Here is a 25,155-nt window from a genome sequence, read left to right as displayed (position 1 = left end):
TTGGGTCTACTTCCAGCAGTAAAGTATAACCAGTCTTGCAAATGATGTTTTTAATTATTCAGTTATTTAATGGAGAATTTAATAATAAGAGACGGTTACTGACAAACAATGAAAATGCAAAACAGATATTGTTCAATATTTTGTTGTGATTAATGAAAAATATATTTATTGGACCTAAAATAACAATTTATGAGAGGAAGCCATTGATTGGTACTTTTGTCTGGGTTTTAATCCTGGTTTTGTTCTCGTTACACATACAATAGTAAAAACACACAAAATGGTGTGAAATGCGTTCACTACATGCTCAATCATGCTGCATGCAATGCATGTGAAATGCCAGTATGTGGACACATAAAGGTCATGTAACGGTGTCATATTCCTCGTCACATTAAGAATGCCACGACTCGAAGAAGAACAAAGGGAGCGAGCGTTGGACATGGTTCAAGGGGGGACTTGGCAAAGCCAAGTTGCTAGGACCTTCAGAGTCCATCCATCAACTATTGGACGACTTGCTGAACGTGATCAACAGACTGGGAGTGTCCGTGATCGACCTCGACCTGGTCAACGTCCCGTTACGACCCCACGCCAAGATCAGCAGATTAGACGACACCACCTCTGTGACCAGTTCAAAACTGCGACGATGACAGCAAGCAACATGATAGGGCGTCATGGAAGGCCTATCCATCCGATAACGGTCATCCGTCGACTCAGAACGGCTGGTCTCAGATGCAGACGCCCGTACAACGGTAACATCATGACACTGCGATGCTGCGAGACTACAGTTTGCTCTCCAGAATGGTAATCATCCACCAGCCTTTTACTGGAGCATTGTTTTCTCAGATAAGTCCCGTTTCTCCGTCTCCTTTGCCGATGGAAGAGCACGTGTGTACAGGAGACTCCATGGCGGTATGCTGACGGATGTGTGAGGGAACGTGATTGGTTTGGCGGCGGTTGTCTGATGGTATGGGGGGCTTCAGGAGTGATCTCATCATTGTCCACAATGCCCTTACAGCCCAGCTTTATGTTGACGTTATTCTAAGACCAGTTCTCCAGCCACTTTTACGCCGTCACCGAAGACCAGGTCAGGTCAGGTCAGGTCAGGTCACAGGGTTTTACGTGCACCTTCAGAACAAGCTGTTGTAACGCACGCCTGTCATGGGCACAAGAGCCGGCCTTGGCCGGCTCCTCCGTCCATGACAGGAAAGGTGGGGGGAGGGGAGAGGAGGTACCACCTGCACTGGCAGGTGCAATGGAGCACCAGCAGCCTGATCAAATCAGTAGCAGGCGGGTGGGGGTGGTGGTGGTGCTATGGAATTGGAATGGAGTAGTTAAATGCCAAAGAGAAAAAGGTGCGCAATTTTGATTGAGGGAATTTGGTGCAATTTTGAACGGTCGGTCGAAAGGTACATTTGTAAATGGCCGAGCTAATATAGGTTTTGATATTAGTGAATCGAGAGTAGCTTGTTAATTTTCGAAGACCAGGAGGTCCCCTTCTGTTTCAACAAGACAATGCCCGTCCACATACAGCAATAATTACCCAGGCATTCCTGCAACAAGCCGGTATCACCGTTATGAAATGGCCCGCCGTTTCACCGGAGTTGAACCCAATTGAACACATGTGGGATGAGTTAGGATGTCGTGTACGTCACCGCCAGCCACCACCGCGTAACGTCGCTGAGCTTGCACAGGCATTGCAGAAGGAGTAGAGGAACATTCCTGTGGCTTATTTGAGATGTCTGTGCAAATTCTTTCCCCGTCGTCTTCACGTATGCTCACGGGCCAATGGTGGAGACACCAGATACTGACCTTGATATGGGGGGGATTGAACTTTTTGATTGCGAATGCAACTCGATTACTGATGATAACTGACCATGTTTCCATGTGAATGTATCTCATGAATACCAGTCATTAATGTCATATTACATTATCGATCAATTCATTAATAGTTTGTCATTATTTGCAATGAAAAGTTGTTTTTGGGTTTTCATTGTTTCAGTATAGATCGATGTTTCCCCGATATTAACCAAACTTCAACCTGCCAATCTGAAAATAAAATCAATGAACCAGCTATTCTGCGTCATTCAATATTTTTTTTCCATGGGAATTTAACATCATTGTAATTTTTGGCAATATTCTATTTCTGCACAATTTTACATTACAAACGCATCTAAACATACAAATGGAATCAAATTTGCCATTCTTAATTACTGGTTAAACAGTTATCCACGGGTCAGAGCTGCTTTAATTTTAACCCAGGGTTAGGGTATATTTAACTCATGATTAGCGCTAACCAATGTTCGAACAATGCATTTTTCCATCAGTGATTAAATTTAACTCTGGGTTAAGTACTTAACCCAGGCTTCGAACAACCGGGCCCTGATCTCCCACTTTCCAGGTCAGAAGAAACTAATGACCAGCGGGTAGAGGGTCGTTTCCATCGCTCGGTCATTCCGTCCATCAGTCGCCAGAGAAAAAGGCCCTGAAAAGACAAATGTAACATAAATCCATGGAAACATTAAGCGCCACCCTCTCAAGTGGCATATCCTTTCAGACTAATTAAATATCACTGTTAGCACTAGCTTAAACTGTGAAACCTTCGAACATTATTACGATTATCATAATGATTATTTTTAGTGTTTGTTTTAGGGCCCGCCAACCACAAATGGTCTTGTCAGGGCTACCTGGAATACATAATACATAGCATTACATTACATTACAAATTACAAACATGCTGCACAGATTGACCATATTACTCATCACCTGATAACCCAGTCACACATAGCTAAAGACCATTTTATAACTACTTGCAACAAAATCCCCCCCCCCACAAATATCGGCAACCTTCTTGCAACCAAAAGCAAAAAACTTGACCAATAAAATGGAAGGAAAATTGTAGGCGATTAATTGCCTAACAGTTGGGGATCAGTTAGCTATCAGTCGTATGACCAGTTGCCTACTTTTGGAAAACCAGGGAGGATTGGTTTGTGACTGGTTGGGGACTGGTTTGCAACTGGTAGGTGAGTTATCGGCGTTTGATTGCAGATCTGTTGCCGATCGATTGCCAACCTTTTTGAGATTAAATCCAAAGGGTATATATATGGAGGTTCTCCGGGTTCCGTATTGCTGGTGTTTGTCACAGTGTGCCACGGTCGCCGACCAGTAGGCGATCAGTCGTCCATGATCCCCAACTGATTGCAGACTGCTCTGCTATCAAAATAAACACCCACCCCCAAACCAAAGAAAATCACTTTGCAACTAACCTGGGACCGGTCTGGGACTGATCACCTACTGATTGGCAACTAATCCCCAACCTATGAAAAAGCTTTGCGACCTTTTGGCGACCAATTTGGTTGCAAGAAGGTTTTTGGTGCAACACCTGCAACCTTGCGACCAAAATGACGAAAAAGTGATCAGCAATCAGTGAAGACCAATTTAAGACCATCTGTAACAAACTTGCAACCACCCAATTTTTTTGGTGGTCGTAAGTGGTCATAAGGGGTCGCAAGCCTAGTGTGACTGTTCATAGAAAAGAAAAAAGTGCCACACAAAAGAGCGAACCTTTCAAAAAACAGTTGGAGAAATTTGTGAGAAACCACCCCCCCCCCCCCCCCAGGCTAATAGCCTTGATTCTACACAAGGAATGAGGGGTGGGGGTGGAAGAGACATCCAACTTTTTTTTTATTAAAATGAGAGATCAATAATATAAACTTACCACTTTTCATAGTCCAATTGAGATTCTGTGGCAAACGTCTTCTGACTTCGGGATCATGGTGGTGAACAATGGCCCAGCTTGATCTGATGCTGCCAATGGCAAATTGTGTTCCAGCAAGAATGCAGTAAACAACATCTGAAAAGAATGTCCTGATGTTATAGTAACTAAAAGCAGCAATGAGTAGTAATAATAAACAATATTTGCGATGGACCTATACAAGTGTATGTGCAGTCAGAGAGATATATAGATACCATTTTCCACAGTCAGTATTTTGTTTTAAATATGAATATAAGATAGCATGTATTTACCAAATTAGCCAGTACAGTTCTTGATACAATGATAAATCTGTCATTGCTTTCAGAGAGAGAGAGAGAGAGAGAGAGAGAGAGAGAGAGAGAGAGAGAGTGAGAGAATGAGCTAAAGATAGAGAGAGAAAGAGAGAGATTGATGATTAGCAGTCAACTGTGTGACCATTGTTATGTCTAAACACCTAGGCCTAGTTCTATATTAAATAAAGATTCACAAGCAATAAAATATCTAGACAGCTAGTTATATTTTTCAGAATTATTTAGGCTGCAGAATTTGATGAATGAAATAATTGTAATCCCCACAACCCCCACATATAATCAGATTTCTAAATAAATGTAATCAATGGATGGGATGCATACACACACACACACACACACACACACACACACATTGTTTTATGTTTCACTTAACAAATATAAGATGGTTTTTTCTAGCTTCGTTAATTTACAATATAACTTCTTCTTTTTTTCTACGTTTAGGAAAAATGAAAATTAGCATGTAAACTATGTCGTCTGTTGAAGATGGAAAAAAAAAATTATTTTCATAGGGGTAAAGGTAAGTAGACCGATTATAGTAATGTGGTGTCGAATAGCACCTTACCATAAATTAGTACATAAACAATTTACATTTTTGTTCCAGTGAAGAAAATAAATAAAGACCACGTTGTTTTCTGGCACATCCTTCAGTTTTATACAACTCTGAATTACATGTCCCTTTGCTTATGGCCCTACAAAAAATAATAAACTCCTCCGTAACGTTTCCACGTTTACGACGCTGAAAAATCTACAATGTAAAGTTGTCATTGAAAATTATTGTTTTAGTCTTACAAATGCATTTGACAGTTTATAGTTTTATTTTTTATTTTTAAAAAATGTTATGTTTGCCAAAAATTAATTTAACGTCAAGTTACGGTAAGCCATGGAATATTTATTCTGTAAGAAGGTAAAATGAAGGTCCATAAACGTCTGTTGTCAAATTAATAGCCTGAGTAATACCCCCCCCCCCCCCCCACCCCCTCCAAATCTTCATCCACGAATGTAGGGGGGGGGGGGGGGGGGGGGGGGGGGGGGGAGGGGGGGGGGGGGGGGGGGAATGACTTCAATCATTACCTCGGGTTTGATGGTGCTGTAGTTCGAAGTGCCTGAGAAGCATGAGCTGATCTTCGGTGTTTTCATAACTTAATCTTCAGCTGAGACTTTCCGAGAATGTTTGGCCATTTTCATGTGTGCTGTGATGTGATATCATTCCGGCCTCCAGCAGATTTTGTAAAAAGCAGTTTTCGCGGTATCTGGACTCAACGATCAAGGAAAAAGCTGTGGCTGAAAAATGTTGCAGCAGGGGTTTTTTTTCGTGGGTTTTTTCTCATTTTTCTGGGCTGCTAACGTCAATTGCTTTCGCCGAAGAAGCCATCTTGAGTCTCCTGACCAAAAGTGATGCTCTAGGCATGCGCCCAGAAAATATCTGTGTTAGGTTTCCAAAATTTGGATTGAGAAATGGACAACCCTCAACTTTTGTTTCTTTTTCTTTCTTTCACATCAATTTTTTTTCTAAAATCGGAAAATAACACAACAAAAAAATCCCAACAGAAAACCCGGACTCAATGTTAAAATCGTAAATAATTCGGAAAACCGGAGAAGGTTGGCAGCTATGTGATTACTAATATTCAATTATCCATATCTCATCTTTGTATTTTATGTAAACATTGATCTACTACTAGTGAATTAAATTTGGTCCTCAGAAACCATATGAACTCTTATTTCTTTCCATCATAACATATATGAAATATGAAGAATTAGAAAGAAATTATTTTAGGTAAACTATCAAATACCTTAACTTAGAAAATATATTTTTCTTTTTCTCAGGAAGTTTCATCTTGTCATCCACAGGTTCCTCTGATTTCAGTACAGTGTCAGGTTTCGGATTGGTTAATTTAAACAACAAGATGATGATCGTATTGACAGGAAACACTATCAGGGCACTCTGGATTCCGATTACAAAGTCCACCAGTGAGAGGTGAAAATCTCCGTAATCGATCTGGTACTCGGGAACATCTCGTGGAATTCCGTGGAACATGATGTTAGTGAGCATTGTCGACAGGAGAATACAGAGAGCACACATGAGACGCTGGATACGCGTAAAACGGCTCGTCGGAGGTTTGGAGAAGATGCTGATCCAGATGTGTCCATTGCGGAAGTCCCGACTGGTTGTGTGCATGAACTGGTAAAAACGCTTCTTTGCAAAAGTTGCATCTTCAATGGCTGGGATGTCTGCTTGAAGAGTTCCCAGTCCTTTATCAACGCTGAGCCATTCGTCATAGACACAGTGCCATACCTCTTCTGTCTGGACATCCTTGACAACAATTTCTTTAAGGTACCTATATACATAAAACAGTGATTTGTCTGAGAATATAAAACATAAAACAAAACCAGTCCTGAATACATAAGACAGTGATTTGTCTGAGAATATAATACATAAAACAAAAACAGTCCTACGTACATAAGGTAGTGATTTGTCTGAGAATATAATACATAAAACAAAAAGTCCTACATACATAAGGTAGTGATTTGTCTGAGAATATAATATATAAAACAAAAACAGTCCTACATCCATAAGACAGTGATTTGTCTGAGAATATAAAACATAAAACAAAAACAGTCCTACATCCATAAGACAGTGATTTGTCTGAGAATATAAAACATAAAACAAAAACAGTCCTACATACATAAGACAGTGATTTGTCTGAGAATATAACACATAAAACAAAAACAGTCCTACATACATAAGACAGTGATTTGTCTGAGAATATGACACATAAAACAAGAACAGTCCTACATACATAAGACAGTGATTTGTCTGAGAATATAACACATAAAACAAAAACAGTCCTACATACATAAGACAGTGATTTGTCTGAGAATATAAAACAGAAGTTCTAGCAGGATTAATAAGAAAAAATAAAAATATTAAAGGAATTAAATTACTTAATAAGGAATATATAATTTCACAATATGCGGATGATACAGATTTTATACTGGATGGTAGTAGGACGTCCTTTGAACAAACTGTTAATACACTTAATTTATTTTCTAAATTATCTGGATTAAAAATTAATTATAATAAATCTGAAGTTATTTGGATTGGCTCGCGTAGAAACAGCATTGTAAGATTCTTAGACAATCTCAATCTAAAATAGAACCCTGAATCCTTCAAAGTACTCGGAATTGTCTTCAGTACAGATCTTAGTAAAATGATTAAACTTAATTATGAGACTAAATTGTTTGAAATTAAGCAAATTATAAATAATTGGATGAAAAGAATTTTAACACCACTTGATAAAATAGCTGTAATAAAAGCACAATTAATATCGAAATTTACCATTTACTATTAACATTGCCGAACCCGTCTGAATTATTTCAAAAAGAATTAAATTGCATATTATTCCAATTCGTATGGAACAAAAAACTGGATAAAATAAAAAGAATAACTCTTTGTAAACCTGTTAAAGACGGAGGTCTTGGAATGGTAGACATAGTTAATTACATTAAAGCTCTTAAAATTACATGGTTAAGAAAACTGGAGACAAAAGACCCAAAATGGAAACCAATTTTATTTGCATGTTTTCCTCAATTTCGTTACTTAGCTTCATTTGGTAATTATTTTCCAAAACGTCTTATTAGAGATGTAGATAATGTATTTAGGAAAGATTGCTTTAATGCCTTTTATGATTTTTCTGTAGCCATAAAAGTAAATGGTTAGAAAAGGGTATTTCACAGATTTGCGATCTTGTGAAAGAAAATGGTGAATTTTATAACTTAAAGGAATTTAATGAATTATATCAATTAAATGTGTGTTTCTTAGAATATTATGGTGTCATTAATTCTCTTAATTCATATTTTACCCAATTAAAAATTACAAGAATGGCAACAAATGTACCTTTAGATGATTCGCCTGTTCAACGTAAACTTTGTTGTATCAAGAAAGGTTCGAAATTATATTACTATACATTTACATTTTCTGATATTCAAAATACCGCAGTATCTAAGTGGCAATATCATTTTCACTCTGATCTTGATTGGCCTAGTATCTATCTAAAACCATTTATAAATACACAGGAAACAAAATTAAGATGGTTTCAATATAGAATTTTACACAGAATATTAACAACAAACTCTTTCACCTATAAATTAAAACTTGTTGATAGTGAAGCGTGTACTTTTTGTCATAAACATAAAGAATCTATTGTACATCTCTTTTGGGAATGTGAAATTGTCAGACAATTTAGGAATGCATTTTTAAGTTGGTTAATGGAATCATGTCAACATGTACGTAATCTAAAACTCTCCCTTGAACTTACAATATTTGGAACTACTGACAATATCACAGCAGACACTATTTTCGACTTTTTATTGTTTACAGCAAAATATTTTATTTATAAATGCAAAGTTCAAAAGATACCGCTAGACATAATTCTTTTCCAACAAGAAATCAAGCATAGATACACTGCAGAAAAACATATCTATTTGAATAAAAACAATATTGATATTTTTTTAACCAAATGGTCCATGTACCATACCCTTTTTGAAACTCTAACATGAGTTCATACTTTTCAATTATTGCATAATATATCAGTTAGGCTACTTATGATATTATATTATCTCGCCTTCATGTAAAATTCTTTAATCTCATTGGTTGTTTGCCGTTGGACAAATCACTTATCCCCCTGTGGGCGGAGCCAAATTCTCTTATACCCCGTCTGTAATTTCCAACAGTTTCCAGCCGCCCCAGTTAATGCTAAAGCAATAATTAGATTATAAATAACATTGATAATCAATCAAGTATACATAATTAATTTTATTTTTACTATAAAATACACTATTTCAATACTTTTAAAAGCTGCAATGTTGAACTCGGCCACCTAATTACGGTCGTGGTGTTATTGTATTAATGCGCGATTAGCAACAGTTTTTTTTTTTGTTTTTTATTTTTAATATTTTTTATTTTTTTTTACTACATACATCTGTTTTAGACAATTTCGTATTACAAACATTTGAAGTTAAAAACTCGTTTATTGATGGAACTATTTTTCGTCACTGGCAAGTGGTTTCGTTCGCGTCCGCGTGGTACGGCTCCGTTAATAAATTGTTAGGCGTTATTTTGATTATTTGGCTATATGGTTTAACATGTCGGCAAGATAAATTCGTTGTAGAAGCATCTCTGTTGGTAAATGGCTTTTTGTGTACCCTCTGTGTGCTCTTTTACCCCCTCGCCTTCGGCTCGGGGTAAAAGAACACACAGAGGGTACATAAAAAGCCATATACCCCTCGTGATGCTTTTACAACTTATATTATTTCCCCAAGAGTCTATATATTATGACTCATGATAATACTGTGCCTCACAAGGCTGCACAGAGTGTAAAGCATTTACACATCCTATATATTTTATTTGTACACTAAGTAATGTATGTACGTGTATGTGTGTGTGCGTGTGCGAGTACGTCCCATTAGCTTGTGTATTTTATTGGCATATATGCATCTTTATTTATTTACTTACTTATTTACTCATTGACTTATTTATTTATTTATTCATTTATTATTTATACTTGTTTATGTATTTGTATTCGTTTATGTACCTATGTATATATTGTGTTAATGATAAAATTTAAAAATAATAATAATAATAAAAATAATAATAAAAAAATTAATAATTTCGGGGGGGGGGGGGGGAAAAAAAAAAAAAAAAAAAAAAAAAAAAAAAAAAAATATATATATAACAAAAAGTCCTATATACATAAGACAGTGATTGGTCTGAGAATATGATATATAAAACAAAATTAGTCCTACATACCAAGATGGCTGTTGTCCACCGTTATCATGCCATATGACCACAGATCTAATCTGTCCCAGACTTCTGCCGGTCTTGAGTAGAAACCAGTTCTCGGCACCAGATGTGAAGAGTTCCTTATCGCTGTCAAACATGGCATGTCGTGATGATCTTCCACTCTCCCCACAGAGGTACATGAACACTCTGGAGGTGGTGCCAGCCTGCACCCACCAGCCAGTCACCACGCAGATCATGTACACATGGTGGTCTCCAGGAAAGTTGTCAGCAAGCATTGTGATACCAGTCTGTTGGGGTAAGAATACAAATATACCCCACATATTAGTGAACTACATGTTTTCATGTATTCATGCTTATTAATATTAATTCTAATTACGCTATATATATATATATATATATATATATATATATATAGTCAAACCTGTCCTAGCGGCCACCAATATTCAGCCGTCATCTGCCTTAAAGGAGGGGACAATTAAGGCATTTGGCCTGGTATGCATAGTCAACGATATATAATGCACATTATTGCTTAATATCAACAAGTATAATCGTATAGTTAATTAATAAAATGGTTAAATGTGATGGCTATTATATATAATGGGTGCAGCCATTTTGTACCATCCCAGTGAATACGCCTCTGGCGAGCTGGTGGTTATGTAATACCTAACGTGTCACGTCAGGAATTAAGTCTTCGAACGGAAGAAACAAAACATACCTGATTTTTGCAGATGCATCGCAATGTTCTGTAATAATATCCATCCTAGTAAGCCAGCACCAATTATATATTATTTTTCAATACAAAATAAATTGCCATTGTCAAAGTGTTGAAATAACTGTATTATGTTTCGTACATAAATTAATCCAAGTACTAAAACAATAATCGGAGTGTTTTCTTGGTTAATTGCTCTTTTCTTTCTGTGGCCTTTCTGTGGTTCCTGATTGGCAGGTGTATATTCAGACGGTTCCCAGACACTGTGTCCAGACACACGAAAAAGACGTGCCTATCTTATGAAGATCACAAGGTATTGTGTGATAACAGCACGGATACACCTCAAATCGTAATGGACAATACCAACCACCCTGCTTTATTACTGTAAGTAATTCTGTAAAACCATTGATTAAGCAGACTTTCCCATCTAAAATCACAAAACTGACCAATTACGTCATCCCAAAGAAAAGAAAAGTATCACTTGGGTATCGTGAGTGGTCGTTTTTGCTCGAACGTGCCCTATATTTAGTTAAATAGTTTATTATACTATCAAGTCATTTATGTTGTTTTACAAATCAGGTTGATGAAAGTGAAACGCCTTGTCGTAAATTAGAGCGTTTGTTTACACTGTGCATAGAGAAGATGGACGGAGCTGACGTCACTTCACCCCAGCTACACAATGTATACTACCGGACGTCACAAAAACAAAACAAAATGGCTGCCCCCAGTTAGCAGGAATAATCATGGTTTTTTTTATTAACTCTAAAATTACGCGTTTTTCATTTGTTAAAGTGTCAGTATGTGTTGGTGGTCCGGGTATGTATCTTTCTAACATATAAGGCTCTTGTTTGAGTTTACCCTACCTTTAAGTGGCCACTTTTATAATCCACAACAATTTATAATATAAATGCACCTGTAATAAGCTGTCACCTGTCTAATGCGGCCAGCGGCCACCTAAATCGGATCCCCAGTTGCTAAAATACCTGTATTAAGTGGCCACAGTAAAGTTTTACTATTATTAAAAAGGGATATTTTAACAACAGCGATAAAGTGCAACAAATAACCGATCTTCACACCTTCCGGAATACTAGTACCCATTCAGTCCCGACATCCTTACTGTGTATCAATTAAGAAAGTATGACTCTGGAATACATTTGATTGCCTCTGGGCAGGCTACGCTTGACATTTGTCGAGATCACTTACTATGACAATACACCACCTAAAGTAGGAATTAAATAATTTAATGGAAAAGAAAAATTTGTTGAGAACGGTTAATTTAATACATTCCATTTGCATTTTTTTCTGAATGAGACATGTCAAAAGTTGATTTATATTCAACTGTGAAGCACACTTCCATCGATTAGCAGTACAGACGGTAAAATAAGAAACAACAACAAATGTTTTAAAGATGTTAAATACGTGGCAACATGTACTCAGCAACCACCTGTCTTAAGCGGCCACTTTTATCTACTCCCTTGTGTGACCGCTTAAGACAGGTTTGACTATATATATATATACACACACACACACACACACACACACATATTTGTAATAATAATAAAATTTTATTTCAGATCAGAGATCCATAGAACATATTTAAACATCACATACAAAACTGATTACATAATATACAGTAGCTTTTGCCAGCGATGTAACACAATACCCTCACATTAACGAAACAGATAGCTAACTAATTTCTCCTGACATTAAAGGAACAACGATGGCCAGCGGAAGTCGGTCCAGAAATCTCCGAACTAATTCTCCTGACATTAAAGGAACAGCGATGGGCCAGCGGTGGTCAGTCTATAATTCATATATGAACTTTGTGGATGGTGCGAGATGACTGCGTATGACTGTGTTGATGGACAGATCCGGCCTCATACGACCAATGTCGCTGCATGACCCGCATACCTTCCTCGTGCCAGTAGTGTTTAAAAGAAGAGCCAGCAAGCTCTATCGACAGTCTTTTCTCGACCACGAAAAGCTCCGGCCAACGGCAATCCAAGAATCAACTACTTTGTTGACCCAGCCGGTCGTTATACTTTCTGACGAAAGTAAAACTGAAACATCCGACAATCACGTGAGGCAGATGCAGTTCCTGTGAACATTTTATCCTGAACCACGATCATCCTATCAGTTAACTCTGTGACGAGAACCCAGAGAAGAACTGAACTATACCTTGTGAAATGTGTGAAATGTGTAACTTATAACCAATTAAAATCTTCCTTAAACTTGATCGATCTTCCGAGTTTATCAACCGTTGTACGAGTGTTTCACAACGCGCGCTCGTACAGCGACGACTATAAAAGAGTACTACCACTATACGAATCATCAGAGTGTCACTAACCATACGACTGGTAGTGGCACAGGAACCGATTTGGTGCCGTGACCAGGATTTCTTCAACAAGAAAGGAAAAAAGCAACCGAACCTAGCAACCCTCCAGCGGAAGGAAACCTCCGGACAAGTGTAGCCAGATCAGAAAGGTAAGACCATTTGTTGTTTCCTCTAGCTTCTACCTAAGTGAACCATGATATAAAGGAATAATACTAACAATAATGATAGGTTTATCAAAACTCTTAATTGTTACGAATCGTTTTTTTTTTCTTCCAAGTTTATATATAGAATAGGGAAAGCTTAAGAGACGAACAAACACCATTTAATCTTTTTCTTTAAAAAAAAACAACAACTACAAAACAAAGCAAAATGACATAATTGGATATAGCTGCGCTATTCGGAAATTTAGGAGGCCAAATGGCTTTATTGTCCACAACGATGGACACCCACAGCGCGACACAAACGGTAATGCCGTTCCACGGTGATCCAGCGAAATGCAACGACTGGATCAAAAGTCTAGAAAAGTGAGCGACACTTTTTAACTTAAATGACCGGAAACAACGACTGATTGCTTACTCCACCAGCAGAGGTGCAGTCAGCGATCACCTACAAAGATACTTGACCGACAAACCCAACGAAACATGGGCACATATTATGGCCCAGTTAAAGTCACGATTTGGAGAAGTGACCGACGCACAGCATGCGTATCAGTTGTTGCGTACCGTTAGGCAGAAATATGACGAAAGCGTCCAGTTGTTTGCTGAACGACTTTTGACGTTAGCCGAAGACGCCTACACAGCCGAAGTCGACGGAATAGACACCGTACAGAACCAATTGATAGATGGGCTCGAGCACGGCTATTTAAAGTTAACCGTGATGAGACAGAATCCTAATTCTTTGGGAGCTGCCGTAAACGCGGCGATGGCCGAACAGAATTTGAGACGCCGTTTTAGCCTCCGACGCGAACATAACGCTAGAGCTCCAATAAGACATTTCGATAGGCCTACTACGCCGTATAACGACCGCGAGCACGCACGTCAATATAGACTGACACCACGGGGCGAAATGAACCGCTCATCACCGCGAAACAATGCAGGTCCTGTCCCCATGGACGTTGACCACTTTAGACCTCCTGTGACGTGCACTAATTGTCGTCGCACAGGTCATCGGGCACGAGATTGCCGATCGAGGAACAACAACCGCCGGACTTTAAACTAAGAAACTTCTCCCATAAAGAAGCCTATGGGCGAAGTAAACGAAATGAACGAAACAGTAAACCACAAACGTATTGGATAAATTTAGCCGGTAACCCCACATCCTGCGTAATGGTAATAGGTAAACAAAGATTTCGTTCTCTTGTAGACACTGGGGCAGAAGTGAACCTCATGTGCCGCGACGTGTATAACAAACTAAATAATCCTCCAAAATTAACAAAGAAAACTGTAGACTTGCAAGGAGTAGATGGTAGCAAGTTAAAAATAATAGGCTGCTCCGAAATAGCTTTCAAAATGGGAGGTTTGGAAATTAAACACCCATTCTATGTGGTCGAGAACATTAACCGTAACGTAATCCTTGGACGGGACTGGCTCGTAAAAAACGGCGTCCGACTGTATTACGATTTAGGATGCATTAGAATCAGGAAAACTTACATTTCCCTTGACGAAGACATACACGTGTCTTCCATCGTGAGACTTACTAAAAAGGTCGTAGTCAGACCTCACACACAAACGGTGTGCTATGTGACCGCAAAAGCTCGGTCATACCACTTGAAGGGAAGTTCATATCAATTATCTCCGAATCAGAGAGGCTTCATGGCTTCGCAGCCTGGTCTGATGATAGGTAATTCGATAGGTAAATTATCAAACCGACGCCTGCTACCTGTAATGATAATTAACAGCAGAAACAAGACCTACTGTTTAAGAAAAGGTTGTAGCATCGGCAGAATAGAACCTGCAACCAACCGGGATGTAGTTAACGTTGCAGCAGTTATGCACAACCTTCAAGAAAAGAGCCCAACTAAGATAAATTACCAAAGTGAACTAAACATATCACCGGAACATAAAACCGTGATAGAACAGTTAGTGGAAGAAAATTTGGATATATTCGCGAGTAGCGATTTAGAGTTAGGACGGACTGAAACAGTCAGTATGAAAATCGACACGGGTGACCACCCCCCCATTCTGATTGCGACCGTACCGAACACCCTTGAATAAACGCGCCGTTGTCGATAAGGCTATTGATGAAATGTTAGATGCGAAACTCATACATAGATCCAGAAGTCCCTGGAGTTTTCCGGTAGTCATAGTAGATAAGAAAGACGGTACAAAACGATTCTGTATAGACTTCCGAAAGTTAAATTCCGTAACACGACCCATCTCATACCCATTACCGATGATTGATGACATTCTGGCTTCGCTGGGAAAAGCAAAATATTACTCGTTAGTCGATTTGAAATCTGGTTATTTCCAAGTAGGAATGGACAAAAATGACATGGAAAAAACCGCATTCGCATGTCATCGAGGTCTATTCGAATTTGCAGTAATGCCGTTCGGATTGTGTAATGCACCATCAATATTCATGGAATTAATGAACATGGTACTACAAGATTGCGAGAAGTTCTCAACCGCGTACCTTGATGACATACTGATATATTCCGAGACGCTCGAAGAACACCTGAATCATCTGCAATGCGTGTTTGACTGCTTACGTCAACACAACTTGAAATGTAGTTTCCTAAAGACAGAGACCAAGTATCTTGGTTTTGTGATCAATAAAGACGGGATGAAACCTGACGAGACAAAGACTACCGCAATAGCAGCCATGCTTCCCCCTACAACTGTAAAAGAAGTCCGCTCCTTCATTGGAATGTGTAGTTGGTACCGCCGATTCGTAGTCACATTTTCCCAGGTAGCTGAACCGATAGTAGCGTTAACAAAGAAATATGCAAAATTTACTACCGAATGTCAAATAGCATTTGAATCCTTGAAAAAGAGCTTATGCGCTATACCGTTGCTCGCTTATCCCGATACGAACAAACCGTATGTTTTGTACACAGACGCCAGTCAGTCATGCATAGGCGCATGCCTAGTACAACAACGTGACGAACAAACCGATAAGACAACGCCGTGGGCGAACAATGAACGTCCCATATATTTTCTGTCACACAAACTTAGTGACACCCAAACCCGCTGGTCAACAATTGAACGGGAATGTTTTGCCATTCATTATGCGCTTCAGAAACTAGATCATTACCTGCATAACGCAGAGTTTACTATCCGCACCGACCACAAACCACTGAAATACCTGTTAGAAGCACCCATGCAGAACAAGAAAATCCAAATGTGGGCCCTGGGCATCGCCGGCTATAATTGTAAGATAGAGTACATACCGGGAGGTGAGAACACATGCGCCGATTTATTATCACATGCACAAACTAATGTCGCAACCGCCGCTAGCGACACTGAATCAGTTAATGATGTTAGTAACAATACCCTTCAAATTGATGCACTAAACTCCAACCGTTTCGAGCCGAAACAATTTGCACGCTGTGAAATAAACTTACACGATTTGCCCGATGAACCACAAGTGACCGCCAATGGTTTAAATATGATTGATGAACAAAGTAATGATCCAGACATTGTAAAAATCCTTAAAGGTATTACCAACGGGACACTTAGCAAAAGCGAACAAACGAAGTTCCTGGTAATTGACAAAGTGTTGTATTTCCTCTCTAACCCGAATGACGAACACGTACTCCTGCAGTACGTACCACAGCATTTACGAGAACGAGTAGTCCGATAACATCATGGTGAATTAGGACACATGGGAATTGATAAGACGTTCGACGTCATCAAGGCAAAATACTATTGGCCCAACCTGTACAAGGAATTATACAACTACATAGGTTGTTGCATAACCTGTCAAGAACGCGTCCTTACAAAACAGAATGCACCCGCGCAAATAACTGACACGCCTCCTTATGCTTTCGCGAAGATAAGTTTAGATCTCAGTGGTCCGTACCCACAAACCCTTTCAGGTAACAAGTACATCATCGGATTCGTTGATCATTACTCCGGTTGCCCGAAGCCTACCCAATGAGAGATATGTCTGCACAGAACGTCGTACACTTATTAATAGAAGAAATATTCCCCAGATTCGGTTGTCCTTTAGAGATAGTAACCGATAATGGTACCGAAAATATAAATCGTGTAATGAAAGAAACACTGGCCGCGCTGAACATACACCACGTAACGACGTCATATTACCACCCGCAGAGTAACGCAAAAGTAGAAAGGTTTCACCGCACTCTTCATGACGTGTTAGCCAATTAAGGATGACGAGAGCACGAAATTCTCACCGTACTACTTGATGTATAACCGCGATGTAGTACTCCCTCTCGACAATCTTTTGAGACCCCGCCGGAAATACATGGGAGAAGACTCCCATAAAATAGCATTAGAAAATCAACATAAGCAATTCGTGTTGGTTCACCGCCGTTTGAAACACGCAAAAGAACGCCAAGCTTTCCGAATAAATAAAGATGTCAAACCGGTAACAATAACAGTGGGATCGCCAGTATATTACAAGAAACACCAGCGACATAGCAAGCTGGAACCAAAATGGCTGCCATATTACCGCGTAGTACAGCAGACGTCACCAGTCATGTTTACAATTCGCGATCAACTGACGGGCACAGAAACGAAGGCCCACGCCGAACACTTACGTCTAGCTACTCTGGATGAATGGGATCTACCCAAAGCGACAGGTCGGAAAACCGAGCGACCAACGAGACGGAAAACTTACGTCATGCCACCAGAATCAGAATCCGAATCAGACACTGATAGTCTCCCCAAAACAAATCGCGAAATGCTAACCCAACGACTACGCCGCGAACGCGAAGATTCCTCACTGGTAGATGATATTCCCCTTATGGAATTACAGAAAAGAATACGCAAACGACAACGTAAACAAAAACCGCCGAGCACAACGTCTGCCGCCGATTCAGACGACATTATAAGCACGTCTAGCAGTGAGACCGACATGGACGTTGAAAGCATCAACGAAATTGCTCGCCGTACCGAGACGAAAAAAGACTCGGAATCTAAACCGGACAAAGTGATAAGAACGCTATTAGCCGCTGTATGGACGGCACTAAAATTAATGTAAATTATGGTATCGTGCCACAGTCAAGTGGACCCCATAAAGCGCGATAGCATACCGAAAATAGTAGGACATTTTAGTAGCCGCGTGTAGGCAAGAAATAGATTGTAGTTATTAGGATGTACATAAATATGAATATGGGAAGTATTCAAGGAACCCAACCGCCGATGGCAACGTATCAAGACGATGTATATGATTTGATGTAACCTATTAAGCCATCCGCCGTAGGGATGTAGACCGGACGTGCAAGATTATTCGCAAATTAAATAGCTTAGAGAATGCTATTATCGCGACGATAATTATTCTGCAAAATAAGCAGACGCATGCCTACAAACCGTATCTAAAGTAATAGATTGATGTGGTAACCGACCGTCAAGGGCGAAGTATGTATATATAATAGAAAGAAAGACAAACTAACAAGTTTTCTCTTATACTTCCAGATAATGGAAGCCAACCCGCTGTTCCCGACCTTGCTACGATTCGCCTACCTTAGTATCGTGACCGGTTTTAGTATTAGCGATAATGTCGTATCTAACAAGCTTAACCCTGTGACAACCACGAGATCACGTTGGTTGGTCACCTTTGTGAGTGATTTATCCCTGGATGACAAGTATCTCACACGCCTTAATGACGACATACAAACAGTGGCCATACTAAATCAGAATTACCTCACACTGCATACCAAGCGAACACACACCAGTATTTCCCGACTTTTTAAAACATTGAAAACAAACATACTCGTGTTGGAACGGGACCAACGGAAACTAGTAATCACTTTTTCAGAGTACAAAATATTACGTTCGAGACATCAACGTTCACTACTTCCATTCGTGGGAGACACTTTGAGTTTCTTATTTGGGACAGTTTCCGAAAAAGACCTCTCTACGATTAGAGGAAATGTAAAAATTCTGGCAAGAAACCAACAAACTATTACCCACATGGTAAAAGAAAGTTTGTCTATATTAAACATATCAAGAATCCGTATTTCCGAGAACCGACATGACATAAACGCACTAGCAACAAATTTACATAAAATAGACGCCACCTTAAGAAATGTAACAAAAGAAATCGAATTGCGTATGTACGAATTAGAATTCTATATCCAATTGTATTTACAAATTGATGAAATTATAGGTGAACTTAGAGAAATAATTAATGCCATGGCATTTTACCTGGACCATTTACAATTACAGTTAAACATGTTATCACTATTGCATTTATCGCCAGCGACTATTACACCATCTAACTTAAGAAGATTGTTATTAGAGATTTCAGGACATTTACCCGCCAATCTAAAATTAGCTGGAAATCCAAGCACACAATTGTGGCAGTTCTATAAATCCCTCACCTGCGCGACAGTGTTAGAAGAAAAACATATTTTAGTGATCATTTCCATTCCATTACTGGATGTCGACGGCACATTTGAATAAATCAAATACATAACTTGCCCATGCCAATAAAACAATCAACAACCAGTTCGAACCAACTCGCCCAATTAACCGCTCAATATCAGTTAGAAACGCAAGCAATAGCAGTCAACTCCGACAACACTCGCTATATTCTGATAACAAACAATGAACTGAAAAGATGCGCCGAAAATAGTCTGTTAAACAGCGTTTGCAAAATTCAGAGTGCTATTTACCCAATCAATCTAAGCCATCTATGCGTGATCGCGCTTTTCAGGCATGATAATCAAAATATTAAAACACACTGTCAGACAACCATTCGGATAAGTAAATTACCCATTGCGGTACATCTAAAAAATGGTTTTTGGCTCATCTCGTTAGCAAAACGTTTGAGATTTAAGATTGTATGCCCCGGTAAACACCTAACCAATGACACACAGATACTCAACCCACCTTTGGATGTGATTAATGTCAACCAGTTGTGTTCAGCAACAAGTGACTTGTTAACACTATTACCTTACTTCAGCAAAACGTCTGATTTCCAAATCAGTGACAAAAATGCAAATTACTTGAAATACTTCAAGGCCGTTCAGTTTAAATTATGGAAACCGCTACATGATAAATTCCCAAAACTGAACCTCACCACATTACCTCCTAAACTTAAAGCACTACAAGATGTCCCTATAGGTGACCTCATCAATCAGTTGTCGCAACTAGAACCAATAATAACCAACTTACATAGACCACTTTGGCCATATATGATAGCACTGATAGTCGTCATTTTCTTATTGGCAACACTAGGTTGCATTTTTAAGCAACGAAAACAATTAGTTTACTGGTTCACGAAAGGTAGAAGTAAAAAGGGAATAGCAGTGATCGATACCAACGATTATAATCTGGTGTCCACAAAGCTGGACGGCGAATTTCACACTGAGAGAAGCACTTTACGTTCCACACCAGTTCCAAGCTCCGAAGATAGCAGTATAGTGAGACGAATCTACCCGACGATCAACCAACCCCAATAACGGACACGTATTCCAGTACAAGGAACTATATTTAACTATTATTCAGTCCGCTGTGACGACCTATGACTGTATATAAATGATTATATAATGTGCGATGCTATATATTTTCGCACAAGATGATCATGAACATTGTGTATTCCAGGGAGACGACGCAAGATGAACAAAATAACGTTTACAGTGAGGATCGATTGTGTTACTTTAATTTGGAAGATCGTTGCCTTGCAAAGATCTTTTCTTGCGGGGGACGAATGTAACACAATACCCTCACATTAACGAAACAGATAGCTAACTAATTTCTCCTGACATTAAAGGAACCACGAAGGCCAGCGGAAGTCAGTCCAGAAATCTCCGAACTAATTCTCCTGACATTAAAGGAACAGCGATGGGCCAGCGGTGGTCAGTCTATAATACATATATGAACTTTGTGGACGGTGCGAGATGACCGCGTACGACTGTGTTGACGGACAGATCCGGCCTCAAACGACCAATGTCGCTGCATGACCCGCATACCTTCCTCGTGCCAGTAGTGTTTAAAAGAAGAGCCAGCAAGCTCTATCGACAGTCTTTTCTCGACCACGAAAAGCTCCGGCCAACGGCAATCCAAGAATCAACTACTTTGTTGACCCAGCCGTTATACTTTCTGACGAAAGTAAAACTGAAACATCCGACAATCACGTGAGGCAGATGCAGTTCCTGTGAACATTTTATCCTGTGACGAGAACCCAGAGAAGAACTGAACTATACCTTGTGAAATGTGTGAAATGTGTAACTTATAACCAATTAAAATCTTCCTTAAACTTGATCGATCTTCCGAGTTTATCAACCGTTGTACGAGTGTTTCACAACGCGCGCTCGTACAGCGACGACTATAAAAGAGTACTACCACTATACGAATCATCAGAGTGTCACTAACCATACGACTGGTAGTGGCACAGCGATTTACACATACAGTTTTGACGTACACATTTGTACAAGTAGGCAAGTAGGTCGTTTGAGGTTGTTTCGATTCTGCTCTTCAGCGAATAACCTGTTGAGCGAAGTAAAGCACCAAAGTTTTTTATTCGATGACCGACAAACATCTTGCTGGCACTGTATGGTCGTCGTTGTCCGAACATCCATCGGTATGCATTATTATAACATATGTTAAGATCCTTCATGGTATCCTGTGTAAATTTCACCCAAATAATTGTGTTTTAACAGATTCTGAACATTTTGCAAATCACCGCAACAACATGTATGCACGTACACAAAGGGCTCTATACTGTCATTTAATGTCTTTATCGTCTTTCATGTTTTTGCATATAATATGACCTAGATATTTATAGTTGTCAACAAATTTCAGTACATCACCACACAAATATATCGAAGGCACACTGAGCAACTTCAGAGTTTCTGGCTCAATACACATACAAACAGTTTTCATTGTATTATATGTAATATCATAAACTTCTGCAAATTTCTCGCAAATCGTTAAAATTTTTCTTAATGCAGAAATAGATGGACAAACAAGTGACATATCATCAGCAAAACTGAAGTTATTTAGAAACACCCCACCAACATTACACCCAACTGTACATTTTGACAACTGTAGGTTAAGGTCATCAATATATATATTAAATAATAAGGGTGACATTACCCCACCTTGATGGACGCCATTTCTTACATTAAACTTACAGGAAATATATGCACCCCATTTTACACTAAACAATTGGGTTAAATACCATGCTTTGAGAAAGTGAAATACAAAAGTAGGCACGCCTTTTTTTCAAAAGTGTCATATATAATGTCCAGTGATTTACTCTGCCAATTAACGCTCAAGGAATCGACAGAGATAAAATTTAAAACTTGTTGTCGCTAGTAATCAAACATTTAGTATCAACAATGCACATGTCTTAAACAGTATTTCATTTTATTTAATTGCATTTTCTAACTTTAAGACAAGCACCTGGCAGTACACTACTGAATAGTAGACTGGCCTCACGAACATGCAAATAGCGCCTTATTCACACCACGAGGCAGATCAATAGAACAAAACTGGTTGAAGAGATGTTTGGTTCTAAAATTCAAATGAGTCGTTTTAATTTTGTTTGTGAATCAAGGGAGGTTACTCATCACGTGCATTTCAGTAATCCGGAAATTCGTTAATCCGGACGTTTTGCTTAATAACCATACTGTCCGGACTAACGAGGTTCCACTGTAGTTAAACAAATTAGGTTGTTCTATTTGTTAGTAAAGTCGCTATATTATTGCGTGTAAAAAGTACTGCGATGATTAGTTGTTCGCAGTTTTCGCAATACTTTGTTGTTCGCAAAACTTTCATGTTCTACAGTATATATATCATAGGACTTAAAGCAACATATTTTGTAAAACAATTGAGAACCTTTTGGAGTCAGGTTACCAATATTATCAATTTAAATACTTTCCTAGTCAAAACATGAAGGAAAGCAGTATACACAAATATACTCCAAGGGAAAGTGTTTTGATAACCAATATTAAAACAATATCCAAGGTTGTATGTCGTCTGGTGTTTTCAAGTTGACTGATGCTTGCTATTGCATGCAGCTCATGCTGAAATTTAGGAAAACAAGTAAGTTGCCTTTAGCTCAGGAGAGAGAAAGACTATATTTTGTGCTTGGCATTCTAAGAGATCCCTGGAGTTCCATTGCTATCACAAATGTGGTCCTAAAAGTGGTGCAAATATCGTTGAATCTGCATTAACAATCACAATATTTGTATACGCTGGTTGTTACACTGCCAGTGTACCCAGGAATCAGAACCATGTGTCTAATTTGAAGCCTTACCTAATGAACGCAGGACATGACGAAATGTAGCAATAAATGTTCATTTCACCAAGTTTTATCACACTTTTTCCCTTTCTTCTTGAAAGGGAGAAATTCACTTCTCCTACTTTTTCAATTCTAGATTAGAGCCTGCCAGGATATGTTTTTGTTCTATGCAAAGAAGGGCAGAATCGAAAGTATAACTATGCAGGGATTGTTTGATAAAACATACACTACATTCAACCAACCAGATTGTAATGTAGACTATCACCCAGTGACACCAAGTGCCATTGATATAGGCTGAAAAATAGAAACAGAAGACGACTATATAGCATCTATATAGACTGGTATAATGTTTATAATTGAAGACTGTGACAACCAGGTTGAAGACAGTGATGCAAATGTAGCACAGAAATATTTATTTCTCCAAAATATGCATCCATCTTTATCATGGTATTTTTAATCTGTCACGGCAATGTATGCATTTCCAACTAATTTATTGTTTCAACTCAGTCTTGTACAACAGTATGATTTTAAACAATAACGTTTATTATCACCTGCATGTAACAATAAATATGTAATCAAATTACATTTTAACTTGACAGGAACGTTTAATGGGTTTATATTAGAAAATAATAAATTTGTAGTTGTTGGTCCCACCCAATGTATAACTTTCCTTGGCATTGTTCTCGACTCTAAAACCCTCACTATGGAGTTACCTGGCGCAAAAATTGAGGAACTTCAGCAGTTGCTCAGTGACTTCTTTAACAAGAAAAGAGCAACAAAAAGGCAACTACAGAGTTTGGCAGGAAAACTCAACTTTGCAGGCAACGTGGTCCGCAGGGGGAGAACATTCCTTCGGCGCATTCTCGACGCTATCTCAAATATGCAGCAACCTCATCACAAGGCAATTTTAAGTGATGAATTTCGGCGCGATATTACTTGGTGGGAAAAGTTTTTAAAACGTTTTAATGGGAAGAGTTTTTTCCTGGACAATAAAGCGATAATAACAGTGCACACGGATTCTTGTTTGGAGGGATGTGGTGGAACATATAATAACGACTGGTTTTACGTAAACTTTCACAAAGATTGCCCAGTAGTTTCCACACTCCATATAAACAATAAGGAAATCCTAGCAGTACTGTTCTCGGCCCGAAGGTGGGGCCACCTGTGGCGCAATAAGCGGGTGATAATATACACAGACAGTGTTACTGCAAGAGCGGCAATAAATAAAGGAACTTCAAAGAACCCTAATACCATGCATGCTCTAAGGGAGTTATTTTGGTTGTCATCGTTAAACAACTTTTATCTAAAAGCTATACATATACAGGGAAAACTGAATATTGTAGCGGACTTAATATCTAGAATACATAGCCCAACAAACGTGTTCAGTTGGTGTAGCCAGTTGGTAGGGCTGTCGCATGTTCAGCCAATAACACCAGTGCATTTATTATACAATCACATGTCCTCTTCTACTCTGAGTTTTCTCCTTTCACAGGTGATCAAGTGGTTTTGGAGGAAGCATTGGATAGCGAACTCGCAAACTTCAGAGCTTCTGCCTTCTCGGATAATACCAAAAAGACATACGGCACCCATCGACGGGCGTACTATAAGTTTTGCTGTCTATTAGGGTATGAACCAGTGCCGGCGTCACCGGTACTCGTGGCTAGATATGCCACCTTTCTAGCTCGACCACTGAAGTTTTCGTCTATCAAACAATATCTTAATATTATTCAACACATTCATAAGGAATGCGGGTTTCCTAGCCCACTGCAAGATAACTATATTTTGAAAACGACCTTATCGGGCATCAAACGACAAAAGGGTGATGCGGTGTCTAGAAAACTACCTATTACCCCAGCTATTTTGTGCCAAATTTAT

The 25,155-nt window shown here is 39.0% G+C and overlaps 1 protein-coding gene across 1 annotated transcript in view; it reads right to left on the bottom strand.

The window, feature by feature from the left end:
- LOC121383902 (polycystic kidney disease protein 1-like 2) overlaps nt 1–25,155 on the bottom strand; it is a 188,321-nt gene that overhangs the window by 9,789 nt on the left and 153,377 nt on the right. The window contains exons 18-19 of the mRNA XM_041514000.1: nt 9,866–10,146; nt 5,850–6,395 (exon numbers count right to left, since the gene is read on the bottom strand). Coding sequence (XP_041369934.1) covers nt 5,850–6,395; nt 9,866–10,146 — 827 coding nt within the window. The remainder of the gene's footprint in view (nt 1–5,849; nt 6,396–9,865; nt 10,147–25,155) is intronic.

Source organism: Gigantopelta aegis, chromosome 10 (genome assembly GCF_016097555.1).
Source record: "Gigantopelta aegis isolate Gae_Host chromosome 10, Gae_host_genome, whole genome shotgun sequence".
Lineage (NCBI taxonomy): Eukaryota > Metazoa > Mollusca > Gastropoda > Neomphalida > Peltospiridae > Gigantopelta > Gigantopelta aegis.
The sequence above is the reverse complement of the archived record's forward strand: the minus strand, read 5'-3'. Positions and strand labels throughout refer to the sequence as shown.